We start from the raw sequence: 22,947 nt of genomic DNA on the forward strand, positions 1-22,947 counted from the left end.
ACTGAGTCATCCAAAATCATTGCTTTGTCTCCCTGACCACAAGCCATTCAGTCATTTTAAATAAAATATATAAAACACAACTAGTGGCTAATTGGTAGGATCAATGGGATAGTAAATAGCCAGAGCAGACCACAGGACTGATGTTGGCATGGTTTGACCTGGGTTGGCCCCAGTGTAGCTCTGGCTAGCTGTTAGGGCATTAGATTATGTTAGAGTATTAGACAGCCCTCAGTAGGCTAGGTTAGATAAGACGGCTAAGGCCCTGCAGGTCGCTAGGACAACAGACCTACTATTTCTCCTCTCTCTCCACCCAACCTCGGCCCTGCCTAACCCCCAAAACAACCAACCATAAGTTCTTTAGCCAGGGAAGGAGAGGGAGGGAAGGAAGGAAGGAGGAAGAGGGGGGTGGTAACCATGTTTTGAGAGAGGGAAAAGGAGAGAGCTGAGGGAGATGGAGACATCTATACATTTTAAACATCTCCTTCACCTCCGCCTATACAGTACACGTTAGGGGAAACCCTGATCTCACCTGATATTTGGCCTGTAGGATCTTGGAGCGGAAAGGCACTATGGCACACATCACTGACAGGAACCAGAATATAAATAGAATCCCTGAAGACTGGACCCCCCTCAACCTCTCAAACTGTATCAGAAACAAAGCTAGCAGCTGAGAAAGAGAGGAGGGAGAAAGGGAGAGTGAGGGAGCGAGGCATTGAGTGAACACGATTTAGATAAGCACAGAAACACACAGGGCATGTAAAAGTGAACATGCATCTCAGCTCTACTCTCTCCTTCGCTCACTCATGCATAGGACATGAGAGAGAGAAATGTGAGAAAAGAAACAACAACTTGTGAACCAGCATAGCAACTGCCTGTGAATAACAGCATGTTCACTAGGCTTATTCTACACCTCAGAGCATGCAACATACTGTAAAGGCTAATGGAATACAATGACAATCTAATCATCTACAAACACAACAATCAGGCTGGTCTCATAGACTAGACGTAACATAGTAAAGAAAAATCTGAGACACTCAACTTAGTATGTATGATATGTTACCTTGGTATGGTTACATAAAAGGGAAGGTTACTTAAGGCAAAAACGGTGGTTGGTCGTTATGGATGGATGAGCGTATAATGTGAAGGTTGCGTGTTCGAATCTCATCACGGACAACTTTAGCATTTTAGCTGATTAGCAACTACTTACTACTTTTTTATCTACTTTACAACTACTTAGCATTTCAGCTTCCCCTTCCCAATAAGCCTTTAACATAACTCCTAACCTTAACCCCAACTTAGGTAATGTTAGCCACCTAGCTAACATTCGCGTTCGACACCTAGCAACCTAGCTAATGCTAGCTACAACAAATTTGAATTTGTAACATATCATACATATTGCAAATTTGTAACATATTGTATTAATTGCAATTCGTAACATGTCATACGAATTGGGACCGTGCTTCCACCCATCCAGTACATCTACTCGAAACGTGGTCGTCACGGAGGCTGTGCTTCCATCCATCTGGGACATTACACAAAATGGTGCCTGAGGAAGGCACGCAGCATCAACAAGGACCCCACACAACCCAGCCACGAGCTGTTCGCTCCCTTACCGTCTAGCAGACGGTATCAGAGCATGAGGTCTGATACCAAAAGGCTCAGAGACAGTTTCTATCTACAAGCCATCAGACTGCTGAACAGTTGAACTGGAGTGACCACCTGCTCTGATTCTCTGCACCTTAGCACACATTACAACTGCTGCTACCAGACTCTTATTATACTGCTCAAGTTAAACACTTGCTCTCCATCCCCCCTTCCCCCAAACACATGTAAATATTTTACTAATTGTGCCTTCCTGTATTACATTTATACTAAAATTGTTCATCTATTCTACTGCCATTTACTTCATGTTCGTATTCTTTTTTTTTTACAATTTCTTATGGTTGTTGCATTGTCGGGAAGGAACCTGCAAGTAAGCATTTCATTGGACAATGTATACCATGCGTATCCCGCACGACTAATAAAACTTGAATAGTAAATCGTAACTTATCATACAAAATGGATGATGGACATCCACAAATTAATACATACCATACCAAACATATTATACTAATTTGAGTGTCCCAGATTTCCGGTTACTATGTTACATCTACTCCTGAGTCCAGGTTGCAACAATACATACATGATTGATTGACAAGTTATGGATTCAAAATACTGTTCACTAAGCAACAAGACCCCAAAAATAAGGTACTTTTCAGGAAGTGAGTTGAACACTGTACTGTATGACTGTACTGCATGTTTACAATGCCACGCCCTGTTGGTTGTGTACAAGTACCATCGTCATGCCGACCACCAGCGGAGTGACGAAGTAGATGGGTGGCTTTGTGTCCCCCTGCTGCAGCTCATGGAAGGTGCCGAAAAGATCTGTCCAACACACAATCCACAACACCAACCCAAAGACCTAGAGGATGAAAGGGGAGGGGTGAGAAAGAAAGAAACCCAAAACTGAGCAGGAGTAATTTGATCAAAACCCATCTAAACTGTCTGAACAAGCTTGAATGTCTGGTACCTTTCCCAGTACTGGTCATTAGCCTGTCTGATAAACATTTCCACTATTCCCCTATCGTGCATCAACTAACTAATCTAATAAGGGCTACGAAACAGGATATGAATCTCAGGCAACAAACAGTATTGCATCGAGAGAGAGACGAAGACACAGACAACTGGACAGACAGCGTATGCATGTCCGCATACAGCAGCCCAGTGCGTGGTATGGTCCCTCACCGTTTTCACTCTGTTAAGGATGGACATCATGATATAACCCTTGTTGTTCCTCTGGAGGTAGAAGAGGTAGGGAGGGCAAGCAAGCCACAGGTACACACAAGGCAGCCATGACAGCACTGACAGCTGGAAACATTCCGGCAGGTCTGGGCTGTCTGTGTGGAGCGTCTGATTGGCTACCTGGAATCAAATAAGATGGAGACCAATGGATTGAGACCAATACACTTTAAATGTCAACTCATCAAACACATATCCAGTGGGGCCCATCTGAAATTGCGCCCTATAGTCCCTGTGCAGTTCTTTACTTTTGGACAGAACCCATGACATCAATATGGCTCGAAGTAGTGTCCTATATAGGCCTAGGGAATAGTGTGTCATTATGAACTTACCCAGGTCTAGTGTTTGTTCTGACAGAACACTAGTACTGTATATAAATCAGTACTGAACATTATCAGTAGTCAAGCCACTTGCTCCTGTCTGACCCCAGGTCATTTGGGGCTGTCTAACTGTGTGGAATGTCGCATGACATCAGCTGGCTTAGAGGCCGAGAGAGGGACCGGCACACCATAGGTTGTTGCTGTACTTGTTGCTGTAGCCTAGTTACGTAGAAGGGACAGTGTTCATACTGTAAACTTCCAATGCAAATGTAGAGGGGAAAACCACAGCTTGGGGGCTGAGCTGAATCACAGACACTAAGAACTGAGTAGTGAAACTCGAGAGAGTGAGAAGCATCTTGTGATACAGAAACAAACTGCACTACTCTCAAACATCATATTTAATTATAATTATAATAATTACATTTTTAAAGCACTTCATTATACAAGAATAAGCTCAAAGTGCATTAAAGATCAAATAGAAATAGTTAAAAAAACAAAAATACACTGAGTATACAAAATATTAAGAACACCTGCGCCGGAGAGGCCGCCGGCAGACGTTTTACGTGTCCCCAACCGATTGTTTTTTTTGTTTGTTTATTTGAGTTGTTTGTAACTTTTTATTTTTTATTTTTTACTTATTTTGTACATAATGTCGCTGCTACCGTCTGTTATGACCAAAAATAACTTCTGGACATCAGGCCTGCGATTACTCACCACGCACTTACAGAATCCTTTTTTTCCCTTTAACAAGTCTGACGAGCCCGACGCGAACAATATACTGCTTTCTCGGGGACAGGCCCAGATCCCTGTGATTTGCGTGAAGAGGAGGCGGAGAAAAAGGGGCCAGAGGGCCTTCTGAGAATTCGTATGCGATTGAATAAACCCCCACTTCCTTCCATTCAGCAATCTTTGGAGAATAAATCGATGACCTACGCGGAAGATTAAATACTAACGGGACATTCAAAACTGTAATATCTTATTCTTCACAGAGTCGTGGCTGAATGACGACACTATCAACATACAGCTGGCTGGTTATACACTGCACCGGCAGGACAGAACAGCGGCGTCTGGTAAGACAAGGGGCGGATGACTATGTATTTTTGTAAATAACAGCTGGTGCACGATATCTAAGGAAGTCTCAAGCTATTGCGCGCCTGAGGTAGAGTATCTCATGATAAACAGTAGACCACACAATCTACCTAGAGAGTTTATCTGTATTTTTCATAGCTGTTTATATACGACCACAGTCAGATGCTGGCACTAAGACAGCATCGAATGAGCTGTATTTTGCCATAAGCAAACAAGAAAATGCTCACCCAGAGGCTGCGCTCCTAGTAGATGGGGACTGTAATGCAGGGAAACTTCATTCCACATTTTTATCAGCATGTTAAATGTGCAACCAGAGAGAGAGAGAGAAAGATAAAAATAAATAAAAAATAAAACTGGACCACATTTACTCCACACACAGAGATGCATACACAGCTCTCCCTTGCCCTACAGTTGGCAAATATGACCATAATTATATACTCCTGATTCCTGCTTACAAGCAAAAATGAAAGCAGGAAGCACCAGTGACTAGATCAATAAAATAAAAAATCTGATGAAGCAGATGCTACAGGACTGTTTTGCTAGCACAGACTGGAATATGAATATACCCCAACCAGAAGCCATGGATTACAGGCAACATCCGCACTGAGCTAAAGGCTAGAGCTGCCGCTTTCAAGGAGTGGGACTCTAACCCGGAAGCTTATAAGAAATCACGCTATGCCCGCCGACGAACCATGAAACAGGCAAAGCGTCAATACAGGACTAAGATCGAATCGTACTACGCCGGCTCTGACACTCGTCAGATGTGGCAGGGCTTGCAAACCATTACAGACTACAAAAGGGAAGCACAGCCGAGAGCTGCCCAGTGACACGAGCATGCCAGACGAGCTAAACTACTTCTATGCTCGCTTCGAGGCATGAAACATGCATGAGAGCACCAGCTGTTCAGGAAAACTGTGTGATCATGCTCTCTGCAGCCGATGTGAGTAAGACTTTGAAAGGCTGGTCATGGCTCACATCAACACCATTATCCCAGAAACCCTAGACTCACTCCAATTTGCATACCGCCCCAACAGATCCACAGATGACGCAATCTCTATTACACTCCACACTGCCCTTTCCCACCTGGACAAAAGGAGCACCTATGTGAGAATGCTATTCATTGACTACAGTTCAGCGTTCAACACCATAGTGCGATCAAAGCTCATCAATAAGCTAAGGACCCTGGGACTAAACACTTCCCTCTGCAACTGGATCCTGGACTTCCTGACAGGCCGTCCCCAGGTGGTAAGGGTAGGTAACAACACATCCGCCATGCTGATCCTCAACACAGGATCAACTCAGTCCCCTCCTGTACTCCCTGTTCACTCATGACTACATGGCCAGGCACAACTCCAACACCATTAAGTTTCCGATGACACAACAGTAGTAGGCCTGATCACCAACAATGACGAGACAGCCTATTAGGGAGGAGGTCAGACAACAACCTCTCCCTCAACGTGATCAAGACAAAGGAGATGACTGTGGACTAAAGGAAAAAGAGGACCGAGCACGCCCCCATTCTCATCGACGGGGCTGCAGTGGAGCAGGTTGAGAGCTTCAAGTTTCTTGGTGTCCACATCACCAACATGGTCAAAGCACACCAAGACAGTGGTGAAGAGGGCATGACAAAACCTAAGGAGACTGAAAAGATTTGGCATGGGTCCTCAGATCCTCGAAAGGTTCTACAGCTGCACCATCGAGAGCATCCTGACTGGTTGTATCACTGCCTGGTATGGCAACTGCTCGGCCTCCGACCGCAAGGCGCTACAGAGGGTAGTGCGTATCGTCCAGTACATCACTGGGGCCAAGCTTCCTGCCATCCAGGACCTCTGTACCAGGCGGTGTCAGAGAAAGGCCCTAAAAATTGTCAAAGACTCCAGCCACCCTAGTCATAGATTTCTCTCTGCTACCGCACGGCAAGCGGTACCGCAGCGCCAAGTCTAGGTCCAAGAGGCTTCTAAACAGCTTCTACCCCCAAGCCATAAGGCTCCTGAACACCTAATCAAACGGCTACCCAGACTATTTGCATTGCCCCCCGTTCTACACCGCTGCTACTCTCTGTTGTTATCATCTATGCATCGTCACTTTAATAACTCTACCTACATGTACATATTACCTCAACTAACTGGTGCCCCCGCACATTGACTCTGTACCAGTACCCCCCTGTATATAGTCTCACCATTGTTATTTTACTGCTGCTCTTTAAGTACTTGTTACTTTTTTTTCTTATCCATATTTTTTTTAACTGCGTTGTTGGTTAGGGGCTCGTAAGTAAGCATTTCACTGTAAGGTGAACACCTGTTGTATTCGGTGCATGTGACTAATAAAAATGTTATTTGATCTTTCCATGACATAGCTTTCACCTGGATTCACCTGGTCAGTCTATGATCCCTTATTGATGTCACTTGTTAAATCCACTTCAAACCATGTAGATTAAGGGGAGGAGACAGGTTAAAGAAGGATTTTTAAACAAATGACACAATTCAGACATGGATTGTGTATGTGTGCCATCCAGAGGGTGAATGGGCAAGACAAAAGATGTAAGTGCCTTAGAACGGGGTATGGTAGTAGGTGCCAGGCACACCGGTCTATGTCAAGAGTTTGTGTGTTTCAAGAATGGTCCACCACCCAAAGGCCATCCAGCCAACTTGACACAACTGTGGGAAGCATTGGAATCAACATGGACCAGCATCCCTGTGGAACGCTTTCAACACCTTAGAGTCCATGTCCCAATGAATTGAGGCTGTTCTGAGGGGGAAAAGGGGGGTGCAACTCATTGTTAGGAAGGTGTTCCTAATGTTTGGTATACTCAGTGTATATGCCATTTAGCATATATTTATAGCTTTATTGATGTAGAATGGAGAAAACTAAGTTAAAGGTCCAATGCAGCTCAATATCAAAATAGCTTCTTAGCAAAGAGCCATTTCTCAAGCAAGAATTTGATAGGACTGTCGGAGTGGTCTGAGTGGGAGGGGAGAACTGAAAACTAGCTGTTATTGGCAGAGAGTTTTGGAACTCTTTCTTATTGGTGTATTAACTAATTTACCACCTGATGTTACCAGGCAGCCCAAAACTCCATTCCACCAAAACAGACTGAAATTTCAGCAAGTCTTTTCAAACAGCTCTTACACTAAAATGGCATTATCATAATTTTCACAATATTATTCCAACATCATACAGTAGTGTGGAAATATATACAAAACACAGGACAATCTCATGTATGACTGCACTGGGCCTTTAATTTAACTAGCCAGCAAGACTGGACAGCAAGGCAAGGACTCATAATGAAGAGAAATGACTGCTAATTACATTTCTGTCAGGGCATACTTATTTTTAATCATTTTAGGGCTCAAAAGAGAATATATAATATTCCAGGTTAGCATATGTACAGTATGCAAATAAGGTTATTTCCCAGTCAAGTTACCAGACCCGGTAAGTCATCATAGTCATAAACAGACATTAGCTGTTATAACTCCTAATGACAGCTGCTATGGCAGTCTTATGACAGTTAGTGCTATAATGCCTACATGGCACTAACACAACTAAAGTGCTACCAGTTTTGTGAGGCCCGATAACAATCCCAAAAGCCAGTGAGAGTATCTATGGAAGTATTTACCATGAATAGCTAAAGGATGCAGCCATATCTCAAAGACACGAGAGATGAAAGCATATCGTATCAAACTTCATATCGGCAGTGTGGCAGGCAGCCAGTGGTGAATGTGCTTTTAAGGACCGGACCAGGCAGTGGTAGAACAGAGTAGAAGAGGCCCAACCCCAGATACTTGACTAGATAAACACAGCTGCCCATGTTTCTGCCTGTCGGCACCCATCAGGGGAGTATGTGTGGACGTGTGTGCATGCCGTGTGTCTGTATGATGTGTGGGGGGGGGGGGGGCTGGATCCATCCCATCTGTCAGTTTCCATTTCTGTAATGTATGTATATAAACATCCCAGGTGTCCTCCTAATAGTCTTCAGAACAACATGGAGAATGTGAGACAACAGTTGGACAGCGAAATGAATAAAAATGTGTGAATATGATAAGCAAAACATAATTTATTTGTACATATTCACATTGCCAGACTTGATTAATTTGTTCAGATGCCCTTTTAAAGCCAAAGAACTCACATACAGTTAGACACAGGAACCATACCATTCCTTCCAATTAAACCAGTATAAATCAGTTGACAACAATGGAGGTAGCACTTTGGTCTTCAGTAGGACAATAGTTATACATAGAATGACTGGCCTTTACATTTGGCCCATCTGCTTAATGGCCAGGATGAAAGAGCAGACCATGACTGAAAGAGAGGGGCATCATGACTGAATCATATTAGCATGACAGGACACAGGAATACACAGTATGGTTGTGTAAATCAAAAAGGGACTGAACTGAATGAAGTGTGACTAAATAAAGTGAAGGTTTGCCCCTAGCCTGGCTAACAACCCAAACTCTGTATAACCAGGTTACTAGTTTTCCATTGTACCACGTGGGATGTTGCGTCAGGCTAGGCGCCTCCCCAGTGTGGCCATTATTTAGCTGCATCACTACAGTAGCTCAAATAAATATCACACTAGGGAACAGCCACACACCCTGAGCATTAGAAAACAAAAAGCGCATTGACTTTGCTCTCAGTGAGTCACAAAGCGTGGCCTTTGCCTTTCCACTCTACATGATGAGAACAATGGCCAGGTCTGCGGGAAGGTTGTGGTGTGTAGAGTATCATCCAACCGTAGCTTCTAGGTTGTGGTGTGTAGGGTAGAAGCTACGATTGGATGGTAGGTTGTGGTGTGTAGAGTAGAAGCTATGATTGGATGGTAGGTTGTGGTGTGTAGGGTAGAAGCTACGATTGGATGGTAGGTTGTGGTGTGTAACCGGCTGGTCCATGTGTGATACACCCCAGCCATTCCTTTCTGTAGAGTCTGCCTGTCTCATCAACCTTCAGTACAGATGGCGGATGGTTAGCAGCACTAGTCAGTATTTACTGTATGTTTTGCATCTAAAATCAGGCCTGCTGGGTTGTGTTAACCAGTTTGAGGGAGGTAGCTAGCAGCCATCGCTCTGCTAATGACTTTAGTGTCCCCGTCTGCCCAGGAGAACAAATATTACATTATGGGGGTGATACTGAATTATGTAAATAAATAGCTGTTTGTCCAAGGAAGGTCACCTTTCTTTGATGCCAGTGCCGAGGCTGATTTGAGAATGAATGCAAATGTTTGGCCGGTCATTATTGCTCACTTTATCATTGGGACCATTTCTGAAATCAAACTCTTTACATTTTTGTGTAGTAATTAACGTTAATAGTCCTTTGACATCAACACATCACAATGTCAAGAGTTCTAGCTTGGCAGTGTCATGGTGAGTCTATAAACTGGCTTTTTTTCTCCCATCCCCCTCTAGTGAAATGAATGTATGTAACACCCTCTGTGAGCATGATTGATAACTTTGCATTGTAAAGGCAGTGTATGCAAATAAATCATGGGCTGACAAGTAAAGCAAAGGAGATAGGGAGGAAAAAAAGGGTAGCAGGTAGCATTGCTTTTGCGGAGCACGAGTCCCATCTCCCAAATGGCTAGAATGGCAGAAACAGATAAGAGTAGTATGCACTCACTAATAATAATAATAATAATAATAATAATAATAATAAAAGTCACGCTGGACAAGAGAATCTGCTAAATTTCTCAAATGTGAGAGAGATGGGGAAAATAAACCTGCAGCAACAGCAAATGTGAAAGATTATGTGGATTATTTAAGTGATAATGCCTGAGAAGCCGCTGTTTGGAGGATATTGGCACAGGTGTTAGGCCCGAGCTGAAATCGAGGGCCAGTAAACCGTGCCAATAGATCTTCCAAACACCGGCTTTGAGGGCATTTATACAACGGGTTACCAACATATTCAAATAATGGTTGACATATTTTCATTAAAAACATTATTTCGATGAATTTATTCATACCATTTCATCCTTCCACAAGATATAGTCCCAACACAAATCTAGGTTTGCTACCCAAGCTGGCTGGTCGTTCATTCAATCGGTTGCCAGAGACATGACCCAGTCGTTCAGTCTTTTTGTTCTGTATCTATGGACGCGACCCAGTCATTCGTTCTAAATGTTCTATTGCCATACTGACTGGCAACGTTCTTATCCCTTGCTTACTAGCTAGCCAACTACGGCTAACTTACAGTCACGTCAAACAGTGCAGACAGAATAATAAAGTAGCTGCATTTGCATTCGTTTAAGCTGTTTTCTAGTGCCATTTATTTGGATACATCCATAAGAATGAGCTAATGAGGAGAGATTTTTCCTGGCGTAGAAAATGTGCTCTCTCGTCAGGACACGGTTGTTCAGAGGAGCTATCCAACAATACAGCTAACACAATCACTGCAAACTGAAGCTGGAAAGACTGCAAACTAGCTGCACTTCGTTTCGTTGTACCTTTTTTTCAGTTGACGTTTCTTTGTATATATCCATAAAAATGATGATTCATGATTTTGGCTGGCTGAGAAACGCTGCCTTCCTATCTGTCACGTTCCGACTCCCGACACTGGCATTACTATGGGACAGCTGGAGATCGAATTTGAATGTTAAATCAATGTTACAAATGTCATAGAGACAGACAGCAAGCTTTAAACAAATCTCCGCTGTTGAAAACTAAATGTTAGCCTAAAAAATTGTGAGATGATGTCTTTTTATAGTGGAGATCAAGTTTATAAATTGCCTGGCTGGGCTGATAAGACAGTGGATTGCGCAGTCAGATGGAAAATAGTAAATAGGCATTTTAACATCATAGATTTAGCCAGTGGTAACTTGTGGAATAAATAGACACCGGCTGGAATGTGGTTTTAACCAATCAGCATTCAGGATTAGACCCACTCGTTGTATAAAATTAAATTGACATTGTTGTAAGGATTAATAAATGTTTTATTAGGGCAAATCAAGTCTGACATTGTTAAGTAACTGTCCAGTGTTTCCAGATTTCTATGAAATATGACCTATAATTTACCCATGAGTAATAGTTTTCTTTCCATAGATTTTTTTATTTTTATTCAATCAAGTACAAGCTTAACTGAATGACAACAGAAACAGAATGCAATTTTACTGAACAGTTTGGGGAAGGCCTCTTCTCCTAGATGCTGATGACAGCTCTGCCCCCCCTCTTCTGTGTGGAATGGTGTTGGCGTACCCCAACAACAGAATGGTGTGGGCGTATACCGTGGGGGGGTTCTCCTATTTATGCTTTGGCCACAAATATGAGTATAGGATGAGTCAACAACATTATTTGGGTATGAATTAACCAAATATGAACTTTTAAAAGTGACATTTTGACTGGACAGTTACTTTAAAACTTTAGAAGACTTTAAACCTCAAATACACTACAATTTGCATTTAATGCTGTGCAGGAAAATTCTCTGTGACAACAGAGTGATCAAATTAAGATATTATATTTGTAGTTAATTTGTCACCATATCAAAACCCCACATAGGGCGGTGCACAATTGGCCCAGCGTCGTCCGGGTCAGGATTTGGCCGGGCTAGGCCGTCATTGTATATGAGAATTTGTTCTTAACTGACTTGCCTAGTAAAAAAAATTGCCAAATACAACAGATGTAGAGTTTTTTGTGAAATACACACACACACACACACACACACACACACACACACACACACTACTGTTCAAAAGGTTGGGGGTCACTTAGAAATGTCCTTGTTTTTTAAAGAAATGTCCTTGTTTGTTAAAGAAATGTCCTTGTTTGTTAAAGAAATGTCCTTGTTTGTTAAAGAAAAGCTCATTTTTTGTACATTAAAATAACATCAAATTGATCAGAAATACAGGGTAGACATTGTTAATGTAATGTATATTTGAAAATGTGATGGAAAAACATTGAACTTTAGATTTTTATTCAGTACATGAAAACTTAAGCGAAAAAGTTAATTTTGTGTGCACTACGTCATAACCCACTGACTTTGGTAGAAACACACTACTGGTGGGGAAATGCGCATGAAGAAAATTTTCTTCATCCGCATATTCTAAAATCCGCATTAAGATTAGGGATGGGCGACATGGCCTAAAAATATTTAAAAAATGTAAAACATGTGCGATTCAGGATATACACTACATATACACACACAAAAGTATGTGGACACCCCTTCAATTTAGTTGATTCAGCTATTTCAGCCACACCCGTTGCTGACAGGTGTATAAAATCGAGCACACAGCTATGCAATCACCATAGACAAACATTGGCAGTAGAATGGCCTTAATGAAGAGTTCAGTGACCTTCAACATGGCACCATCATAGGATGGCACCTTTCCAACAAATCAGTTCAAATTTCTGCCCTGCTAGAGCTGCCCCGGTTAACTGTAAGTGCTGTTATTGTGAAGTGGAAACATCTAGGAGCAACAACAGCTCAGCCACGAAGTAGAAGGTCACACAAGCTCACAGAAAGAGACCGCGTGTGCTGAAGCGGGTAACAAATCGTCTGTCCTCAGTTGCAACACTCGCTACAGAGTTCCAAACTGCCTCTGAAAGCAACATCAGCACAAGAACTGATCGTTCGGAGCTTCATGAAATGGGTTTACAAGGACGAGCAGCCGCACACAAACCTAAGATCACCATGCGCAATGCCAAGCGTCGGCTGGAGTGGTGTAAAGCTTGCCGTCATTGGACTCTGGAGCAGTGGAAATGCGTTCTCTGGAGTGATGAATCCCCCTTCACCATCTGGCAGTTCGACGGACAAATCTGGGTTTGGCTAAAGCCAGGAGAACGCTGCCAACTGTAAAGTATGGTGGAGGAGGAATAATGGTCTGGAGGAGGAATAAGGCTCTTTCCTGTTTCAGCATGACAATGCCCCCCGTGAGCAAAGCGAGATCGATACAGAAAGGGTTTGTTGAGATCAGTGTGGAAGAACTTGACAGGCCTGCACAGAGCCCTGACCTCAACCCCATCGAACACCTTTGGGATTGGACCGCCGACTGCGAGCCAGGGCTAATCCCTCAACCTCAGTGCCCGACCTCACTAATGCTCTTGTGTCTGAATGGAAGCAAGTCCCCTCAGCAATGTTCATCTAATGGAAAGCCTTCCCAGAATTGTGGAGGCTGTTATAGCAGCAAAGGGGGGACCAACTCCATATTAATGCCCATGATTTTGGAATGAGATGTTCGACGAGCAGGTGTCCACATTAATTTGGCCATGTAGTGTATATCTAAAAAGAAAAATATGTTCTCTCTAAATAAGCATTGTTGTACAATTAAAGGTCACATACACTGCATTTCAAACAGCCAGCAATAATATAATGAATGCAGGGCTTGTGAAGTTACACCTAGGCTAAATGTAAGCATTCCACAACCATAAGACCCATTAATAATTCAATTATTTTATCCAAATAGGTTTAACCTGCATTTCTTTTGCTGCAATAATCGCTGATCTGGCTTTCAAGTCTGTCTATGAAAATGCCCTTTTGTCTTATAAATTTAACTAGAACCATGCATAATGCACATTCACTAATGATAACTTCTTGTAGCAGGCATTAGGCTATAGAAAATTAAACACAGGTTTCATCAACAACCTCTCAAGCCCATGTGCTAGTGATTAGCCAGTTAATCTTTATATTTCAAGTTTAGCCAACTTGGATCTACAGTATTTTCTAGCTAACAAGGTTGAACAGTTGAATTGTTATGAACACACCCTTCTGTCTGTCTACGACTGTTAGAAAAGCATGTTAGCCTGTCCACTTTGTTCCGATGTTGAAATCAGTTGCCAATTGAAAACAAGTTGCCAATTCCTTGTACAATTGTGTTTTATGCTTATTGCACCTTTATAAAACACAAACTAGACAGCTAAATCAATGTTACAAATGTTGAATGTTGAAATGCTGCTAACAGTACGTGGTATCCCAATGCCCTGCACGACAAACTGATCATTCATTTTCCAGAATCCATGTTCATTGACACTCTTCTTTTAGTAGTGTCTGCTCTGTGTGCAATTTGAGTAGTTGACACATAAACGGATATCGTTGGAAAGGTTAACTTCTCCTCCATTACAGTAAAATAATGTCTCAATGTGTTTTGGTGTCCATTTGACCGATTCTGTTGGCCTAAACCTCAAATGCAAATAGCGAGTTGAAACCACTTGTCAGAGAGGAAGATGTGATCTCTCTCAACTTTGTTGGCGAGAGAGGCAGGGGCTTGGTGTGTGTGTAAACCATAGAGGAAGAGGCGAAGACCTAAAAGAGCTCAAATCTGTCCAAAATATAAGGCCAATGCGATTCTATGGGCTTATTTTGGACGGAAGCTCATTGCCTGTCTTCCCACCTTTGGGACAAGGACTCCCATTGTTAGGGAGGAGACGTGCATCTCGTCATTATATACAGATCTCTGCTGTAAATTGGGAAGGTGCACACAGCAGACGAGTGAAGGAGACGAGACCACAAATAGAACATGAGAACAAGCGGACATAAACGCTCATAAAAAGGAAAAATAACAAAAACTTGATTCTTGCGATACAGGTATTTGGAATATCACTCAAAAACATTCATTCAAATTAATCAAATTAATTTGATATATCGTCCAACCCTGATGAAGATCTGGTCGCCAATTGGATGTAAACCTAGCTACCGATCAAAATAATTTTTCTCATAGCCATCTCTTATTCCTCTGCACCAGACATATGGTGAGCAATATTTTTGGAACATCGAATCACAATAAAATCACAGTATCGAATTGCAATACATACGGTGCCGGCACTTAAGTATTTTGATAATATCATATTGTGAAATGCCTGGCAATTCCTGCAGTCAAGTTGTGGCAAGTTCCCTACTGATACTCAATAGCCAATCTGTCACGACAGCCTTCATTTTTCAACTTCATATTCATGTCCACCACCCCAACATCAACATTATGTGAAATTTGCGTGCTTATGTTTTGTATTAAAAAAGATAGAGGGAGATACTGTAAGTGTTTCCAATGACATCAGTGCGCATCGTGCCGATTTCTTCTACCAATTATGAGTAGGCATTGCCCACTAACTGCCTACTAATTGGTTGATGTCATTGGAATGGAAACACTTATCTTCCCTATCTTTTTAACTACAAAATATAGAAACGAGCCATTTTCACACATGTCGATTTTGTGGTGGAGCTGGAGATGATGAATATGAAGTTGAACAATTTAGAAATGTCCCTTTAACAGTAGCTGATTTGGTTCTGGGTGTCAAGATTAATCAGTGGTTATGGTGAGTGTGCAATTTCCCCATGATGCTTCAAAAAGTAATGAGCTATCTACACCGAGTGTACAAAAAACATTAGGAACACATTCCTAATATTGAGTTGCTCTCCTTTTTGCCCTCAGAACAACCTCAATTATTTGGGCATGGACTCTACAAGGTGTCAAAAGCGTTCCACAGGGATGCTGGCCCATGTTGACTCCAATGCTTCCCACAATTGTGTCAAGTTGGCTGGATGGCCTTTGAGTGGTGGACACTTTCTTAATATGGGAAACTGTTGAGCGTGAAAAACCCAGCAGTGTTGCAGGTCTTGACACACGCAAACCGGTGAGCCTGGCACCTAATACCATACCCTGTTTAAAGACACTTAAATCTCTTGTCTTGCCCATTCTCACACTCTGGATGTCACACATACACAATCCATGTCTCAATTGTGTCAAGGCTTAAAAATCCTTCTTTAACCTGTCTCCTCCCCTTCATCTACACTGATTGAAGTGGATTTAACAAGTGACATCAATAAGCTTTCACCTGGTCAGTCTCATGCAAATAGCATGTTTTGTACACTCAGTGTATTTGTTTTGTTGGCATTGGAAGAAAGCATTGATTTGTCTGATATGTGTGTGATTGGAATCTGATATGAAGTACAGTAAAACGCTGCCTTGTTATCGGCATCTCTGTCTCAACTCAAGTTAAATGTGCCCCTTATGAGTTCCGTCACTCAGAGGGATTGTCTCTACAGCATCTAATGAGCATTCAACATACGTTATGAACAATAGGCATCTAATTACTTAGTATGATGTTGCATGAACATAATGATTGGTGTTTGAATGCCAGCTTGTATGCCAGCTGTATGTATGCCAGCTTGTCTGTACAGACTATACTCACTCTCCCCCCTCCATACATTATAACCAGATAGTAAGTAATCGGAGGCGTTTTGTTAATCAGATGTGTTGTGTGGGGGTTCTGTAAGCCCTACCAGATGGTTAGCACTACACCGTAAACACTGACAACCCTGGGTCAGGTGGAGTTCACAGATTATGTTTTTCAGAGTTTAGAATCAAAGAATGTTGAATCGTGTCTTTAAAGCTCACTTTTCTACTTAAAGTAGAACCCTCCAATGGATGTTGTACTCTGGTTACTTACAGAATTCATCTGAAGTCATCATCTGAAAAACTGGAAGTTTTCAATAATAATAAAGTAATCAAAGAAATGTGAATCATCTCTGAACGGTCACTTTTCTACTCGTGAGTACGTGGTGTTAGGGGCAACATTCTTTAGGCTGGATGTTATGAAATCGTCTGAGGTTGTAAAAAAATAAAAAAATAAATTGTGCACGGGACCATCTGTTCCGTGTTAGACCAGAGAGCTCTCTGCTGGGGAAATGGGCTATTAACTACTGTACCAGGAGTTGCCCGTAGACACTGACCTAAGGTCAGTTTTACATTCCACCCTTAATGGTTAAGGGTAAGACTTGGCTAGGGTAAATTGATCCTAGATCTACAGTTGAAGTCGGAAAATTACATACACTTAGGTTGGAGTCATTAAAACTCGTTTTTCAACCACTCCACAAATTTCTTGTTAACAAACTATAGTTTTGGCAAGTCGTTTAGGTCATCTACTTTGTGCATGACACAAGTAATTATCCAACAATTGTTTACATACAGATTATTTCACTTATAATTAATTCACTGTATCACAATTCCAGTGGGTCAGAAGTTCACATACACTAAGTTGACTGTGCCTTTAAACATCTTGGAAAATTCCAGAAAATTATGGCATGGCTTTAGAAGCTTCTGATAGGCTAATTGACACCATTTGAGTCAGTTGGAGGTGTACCTGTGGATGTACAGTGGGGCAAAAAAGTATTTAGTCAGCCACCAATTGTGCAAGTTCTCCCACTTAAAAAGATGAAAGAGGCCTGTAATTTTCATCATAGGTACATTTCAACTATGACAGACAAAATGAGAAAAGAAAATCCAGAAAATCACATTGTAGGATTTTTAATGAATTTATTTGCAAATTATGGTGGAAAATAAGTATTTGGTCAATAACAAAAGATTCTCAATACTTTGTTATATACCCTTTGTTGGCAATGACAGAGGTCAAACGTTTTCTGTAAGTCTTCACAAGGTTTTCACACACTGTTGCTGGTATTTTGGCCCATTCCTCCATGCAGATCTCCTCTAGAGCAGTGATGTTTTGGGGCCGTTGCTGGGCAACACGGACTTTCAACTCCCTCCGAAGATTTTCTATGGGGTTGAGATCTGGAGACTGGCTAGGCCACTCCAGGACCTTGAAATGCTTCTTACGAAGCCACTCCGTTGCCCGGGCGGTGTGTTTGGGATCATTGTCATGCTGAAAGACCCAGCCACGTTTCATCTTCAATGCCCTTGCTGATGGTAGGCTTTGTTACTTTGGTCCCAGCTCTCTGCAGGTCATTCACTAGGTCCCCTCGTGTGGTTCTGGGATTTTTGCTCACCGTTCTTGTGATCATTTTGACCCCACGGGGTGAGATCTTGCGTGGAGCCCCAGATCGAGGGAGATTATCAGTGGTCTTGTATTTCTTTCAGTTCCTAATAATTGCTCCCACAGTTGATTTCTTCAAACCAAGCTGCTTACCTATTGCAGATTCAGTCTTCCCAGCCTGGTGCAGGTCTACAATTTTGTTTCTGGTGTCCTTTGACAGCTCTTTGGTCTTGGCCATAGTGGAGTTTGGAATGTGACTGTTTGAGGTTGTGGACAGGTGTCTTTTATACTGATAACAAGTTCAAACAGGTGCCATTAATACGTAACGAGTGGAGGACAGAGGAGCCTCTTAAAGAAGAAGTTACAGGTCTGTGAGAGCCAGAAATCTTGGTTGATTGTAGGTGACCAAATACTTATTTTCCACCATAATTTGCAAATAAATTCATTAAAAAGTGTACCTATGATGAAAATTACAGGCCTCTCTCATCTTTTTAAGTGGGAGAACTTGCACAATTGGTGGCTGATCAAAAGAAATCAGCCAAGACCTCAGGAAAAAAATGGTAGACCTCCACAAGTCTGGTTCATCCTTGGGAGCAATTTCCAAACGCCTGAAGGTACCACATTCATCTGTACAAACAATAGTATGCAAGTATAAACACCATGGGACCATGCAGCCGCCATACTGCTCAGGAAGGAGACGCGTTCTGTCTCCTAGAGATGAACGTACTTTGTGCGAAAAGTGCAAATCAATCACAGAACAACAGCAAAGGACCTTGTGAAGATTCTGGAGGAAACCGCTACAAAAGTATCTATATCCTCAACAAAGCTCCACCAACTCAAGGTCATGGAGAGAATTCTGTTGGAAGAATGTTATACGTTTCTTCATAACACCTAAACTGAAATCAAAACAGACTGGCTCGCCACACCCTTGTTGGAGAGAATGCGGTCTATTGAGGGCGGACCACTCTCATATCTTTTGGTCCTGCCCCGCAATCGAAACTTACTGGGGAGAAATAAGATCTAGCATTGGAAAAATAATGGGATTTGACATAGAACAAACATTCATTTCTTTGTACTTGGGTGAAATACCTGATAACTTACACAATAGAGAAAAGTACCTCTTGAAGGTCCTACTGGCAGCCAGTAAAAAGGCTATCACTAGGAAATGGCTACAAAAAGACCCTCCCACAGTGACACAATGGATAGACATTGTAGAGGAAATACACCACATGGAGCGTATGACCTTTGCTTTAAGAACTCAACAGGAGAGAGGTCAGGAATACTGGGGGAAATGGGTTTTGTACTTGGAAAAGGTCTAATTCAAAGATGCCAATGTAACTAATATGATGATATGATGATGAAGGTATGAAGTGCACTGTAACTGCCAGATCTTTTTTGTTATTTTACTTTATTTGTACTTTCTACAATAAAAACAAAGTATAAAAAAAGTATCTATATCCACAGTAAAACGAGTCCTATATCGACATAACCTGAAAGGCACCTCAGCAAGGAAGAAGCAACTGCTCCAAAACCACCATAAAAAAGCCAGACTATGGTTTGCAACTGCACATGGGGACAAAGATTGTACTTTTTGAAGAAATGTCCTCTCGTCTGATGAAACAAATAGAAGTTTGGTCATAATGACCATCATTATGTTTGGAGGAAAAAGGGGGAGGCTTGCAAGCCGAAGAACACTATCCCAACCGTGAAGCACGGGAGTGGCAGCATCATGTTGTGGGGGTGCTTTGCTGCAGGAGGGACTGGTGCACTTCAAACTAGATGGCATCATGGGAGAGGAAAATTATGTGGATATATTGAAGCAATATCTCAAGACATCTTTAGTTTAGTTTATTCATTCGACCATTTAAAAAAAATGTCAGGAAGTTAAAGCTTGCTCGCAAATGGTTCTTCCAAATGGACATTGACCCCAAGCATACTTCCAAAGTTGTGGCAAAATGGCTTAAGGACAACAAAGTCAAGGTATTGGAGTGGCCATCCCAAGCCCTGCCCTCAATCCTATAGAAAATGTGTGGGCAGAACTGAAAAAGCGTGTGAGAGCAAGGAGGCCTACAAACCTGACTCAGTTACACCAGCTCTGTCAGGAGGAATGGGCCAAAATCCACCCAACTTATTGTGGGAAGCGTGTGGAAGGCTACCCGAAACGTTTGACCCAAGTTAAACAATTTAAAGGCAATGCTACTAAATATTAATTGAGTGTATGTAAACTTCTGACCCACTGGGATTGTGACGAAATAAATAAAAGCTGAAATAAATCACTCTACTATTATTCTGACACTTCACATTCTTAAAATAAAGTGGTGATCCTAACTGACCTAAGACAGGGAATTTTTACTCTGATTAAATGTCAGGAATTGTGAAAAACTGAGTTTAAATGTATTTGGCTAAGGTGTAAGTAAACTTCCGACTTCAACTGTATGTCTAAGGAGGACCACTATACATAGGCCCTGATAAAGTAGAGGAAGTTGCCCGTCGCCATGCTGGCTGTTTGTATGGTTTGGGTCTGAGAGCTGGCTGCAGGCATACAGTAGGGGTCGGGGAGAAGAGGCATAACTGCTAGAAGGGCAATTAGAGTTAGACTTAGGGTTAGGGAAAATAGAATTTTGAATAGGAATCAACTGCTTGGTCCCCACAAGGATAGTAAAACGTATGTATGCGTGCTTCATATGTATTTTCATTAGAAGATGACCCAGTGAAACTGTGGTCATTCTGGAGGTATGAGTATGACTGTACAGTCAGCAAATCTAATTTCCTGATGTTTTTCCAGATCAGCAGAATCTCAAGAGTTCAGAAAACGTTGCTATTGACGAAAGAAAATAAGCCACGGCGAGGAAGTGTAAACTGAGGGGGTAAAAAATGTACATTTCAGAAACAGCAAGACTGAAAAGTCGACATTTCTCAACAATAGAAAATAAATGTGAAAATATAATTATAGACAAGATTAGCATTTGGACATCAATAGATGACAAAGGAAAAATAGCACACTTACATGACATACAGTGACTGAATGATAATACGATCCGTCCATAAGGGAAAGGTTAGGAGCAGGGAGCTGGCAGTTATTAGATGAGTCATTGAGCTAATCAGCAAAGGGCTGATTTCCTTTCTAGAAAACATCCTTTGTTAGTTTATTATCAGTGCTTTGTCTCCCTCACAAGACAGAAACGATGAATGAATGAATGAATGAAAATAACACAAATAAAATATAGATGTGAGCAACATTAACAGGGTCCTAGCAATAGAAATAGTACCTCTTGGTCCCCCATTGTGTAATAAAGGCCAGGTTAACTGGACACACTGTCGTGGCAGAATCAGATTTAGCTAAGTAACATAGATAGATAAGATGCTATTTTCATCATATGCTTGTGAGATACTTGTCATTAGAATGGTGCCCTTTGGAATATAGTGTTGGCAGTGCATTTTCCCCTTCTGTGATAGGGCTTAGTAACTTGGGGCCAGAGAGCGGAGAGGTGAGGCTTGTCTTCATAAGTCAATGTATCTGTAACTATTCTTAAATCATGTGACGGGATGGCGTTATTAATGGGGAACCAGTTAGTTATCTCATACAATGTCTGTACGCCAGTCACTCCCTACTTTTCTCATAGGGGGAAGGAGTTTGGCAGTGTTTGGAACCATTGTATTTCCCCTCTGAGGTTGCCCTTATCTTGACCTAGTATTTGACCTAAGAGGCTCACTGTCTGATTTTGAGTTTGTCCAGGTTTGGGAGTATCTAGAAATGACAATTGATATATGCCATTGGATGAGGTAATGTTTTGGTAGACAGTGAAGTATCAAGCATGAGATTGAAACCTTGTCTTGGGAGATCAAACTGAACGATGATTTATAGCTGATGCTGTCTAGCAATAGGATACTCCTCTTTCAGGTAAAGGATTCTTTGTAAGTTGAGAGGGGTGTATCTTGGCTATAAATGAAACTAATAATTGTTTCATAAGCACTCTCAAAAAAGGGTCAAAAAAGGGCTTTGGTGAAGCTTGTATATATATTAAAGATGGAATATATATAATTTAACTCTGACTTGTGTGTGGTTGGCTCTCTCTCTCTCTTTATTGAGTAATACAGGAAATTACCATGACAACACCCATGGATGTTTCACTAGTCATTAATTAACCAAAGAAACTTCTATGGTGTACTCTACATGACAAGATGTATACTTGACAAAATATTTTCATCAAAGTAAGGTGAACATTTGCAAAAAAATCAACAAATGACCAATTAAAACATCCATGGTGTACTCTTCGGGCCGGTTTCCTGGACATAGATTAAGCCTCTATTTATGGACTAAAAGCCATGCTTCATGGTGTCTGAGAAACTGTCCCTTCATGACACAATATATATTTAATAACTCAACTACCCACAAATTGCCAGTCAGTACTGAATAAGTGGGTCACTTTAGAATTACAAAAGATTACAGTAAGATTGCGGTTATACATAATCTCAATAGACCAGCAGTCTTTCTATACCTGATGAAATGGATGAGTGTTGTAGAAAGAAGGTAAATGTAATATTATTTGCTGCTCAGAAAACCATTTCCCTTAATTAAATACATTACAAAGTCAATGGAGCTGAAACATACATATATATGTGTGTAAAATAAAATGTGACTGCATTGGGCCTTTAATTACAATACGAGTGAAATTGTTATCCATCCAAAAATGTTTTATTAAGTATGGATGTTGTGAACTACTTTTTCAAAGTTACTAGTAAACTGTATTTTTCTTAAGGGTAACTTTAGTGCAGCTTAACTTATTCCATTGTGAAGTAATTGGTAGCTTGGTAAATGATATTTTCAGAAAAGCTCCCTAACACTTGTGTTAAAAAGCAGATGTTCTGTGTTGGAATCAGGGGTTCCATGAGCCAGTAATAGCCATCTTTTGGCCTCCAAAAAAATAGAGAAGTCAGATTTCCGAGTTCCCAGTTGTTCTGAACACGGCATCTAATCGCAATGGAAGGCAGGCTTCATCAACAGAACACTTTGC

At 41.5% G+C, this 22,947-nt stretch overlaps 1 protein-coding gene across 5 annotated transcripts in view; it reads right to left on the reverse strand.

Annotated features, from left to right (window-relative positions):
- The window catches only part of abcc3 (ATP-binding cassette, sub-family C (CFTR/MRP), member 3), a 57,549-nt gene that overhangs the window by 26,703 nt on the left and 7,899 nt on the right, over positions 1-22,947 (reverse strand). For all 5 annotated transcript variants that reach the window (XR_011676098.1, XM_071409744.1, XM_071409746.1 and 2 more), the window contains exons 2-4: positions 2,785-2,961; positions 2,336-2,461; positions 530-667 (exon numbers count right to left, since the gene is read on the reverse strand). Coding sequence is in view for 4 of the 5 variants with exons in the window: in XM_071409744.1 (XP_071265845.1) it covers positions 530-667; positions 2,336-2,461; positions 2,785-2,961 (441 nt within the window). In the remaining variant the exon portion in view is untranslated. The remainder of the gene's footprint in view (positions 1-529; positions 668-2,335; positions 2,462-2,784; positions 2,962-22,947) is intronic.

This window comes from Salvelinus alpinus, chromosome 7, assembly GCF_045679555.1.
Source record: "Salvelinus alpinus chromosome 7, SLU_Salpinus.1, whole genome shotgun sequence".
NCBI classification, from domain to species: Eukaryota; Metazoa; Chordata; class Actinopteri; order Salmoniformes; family Salmonidae; genus Salvelinus; species Salvelinus alpinus.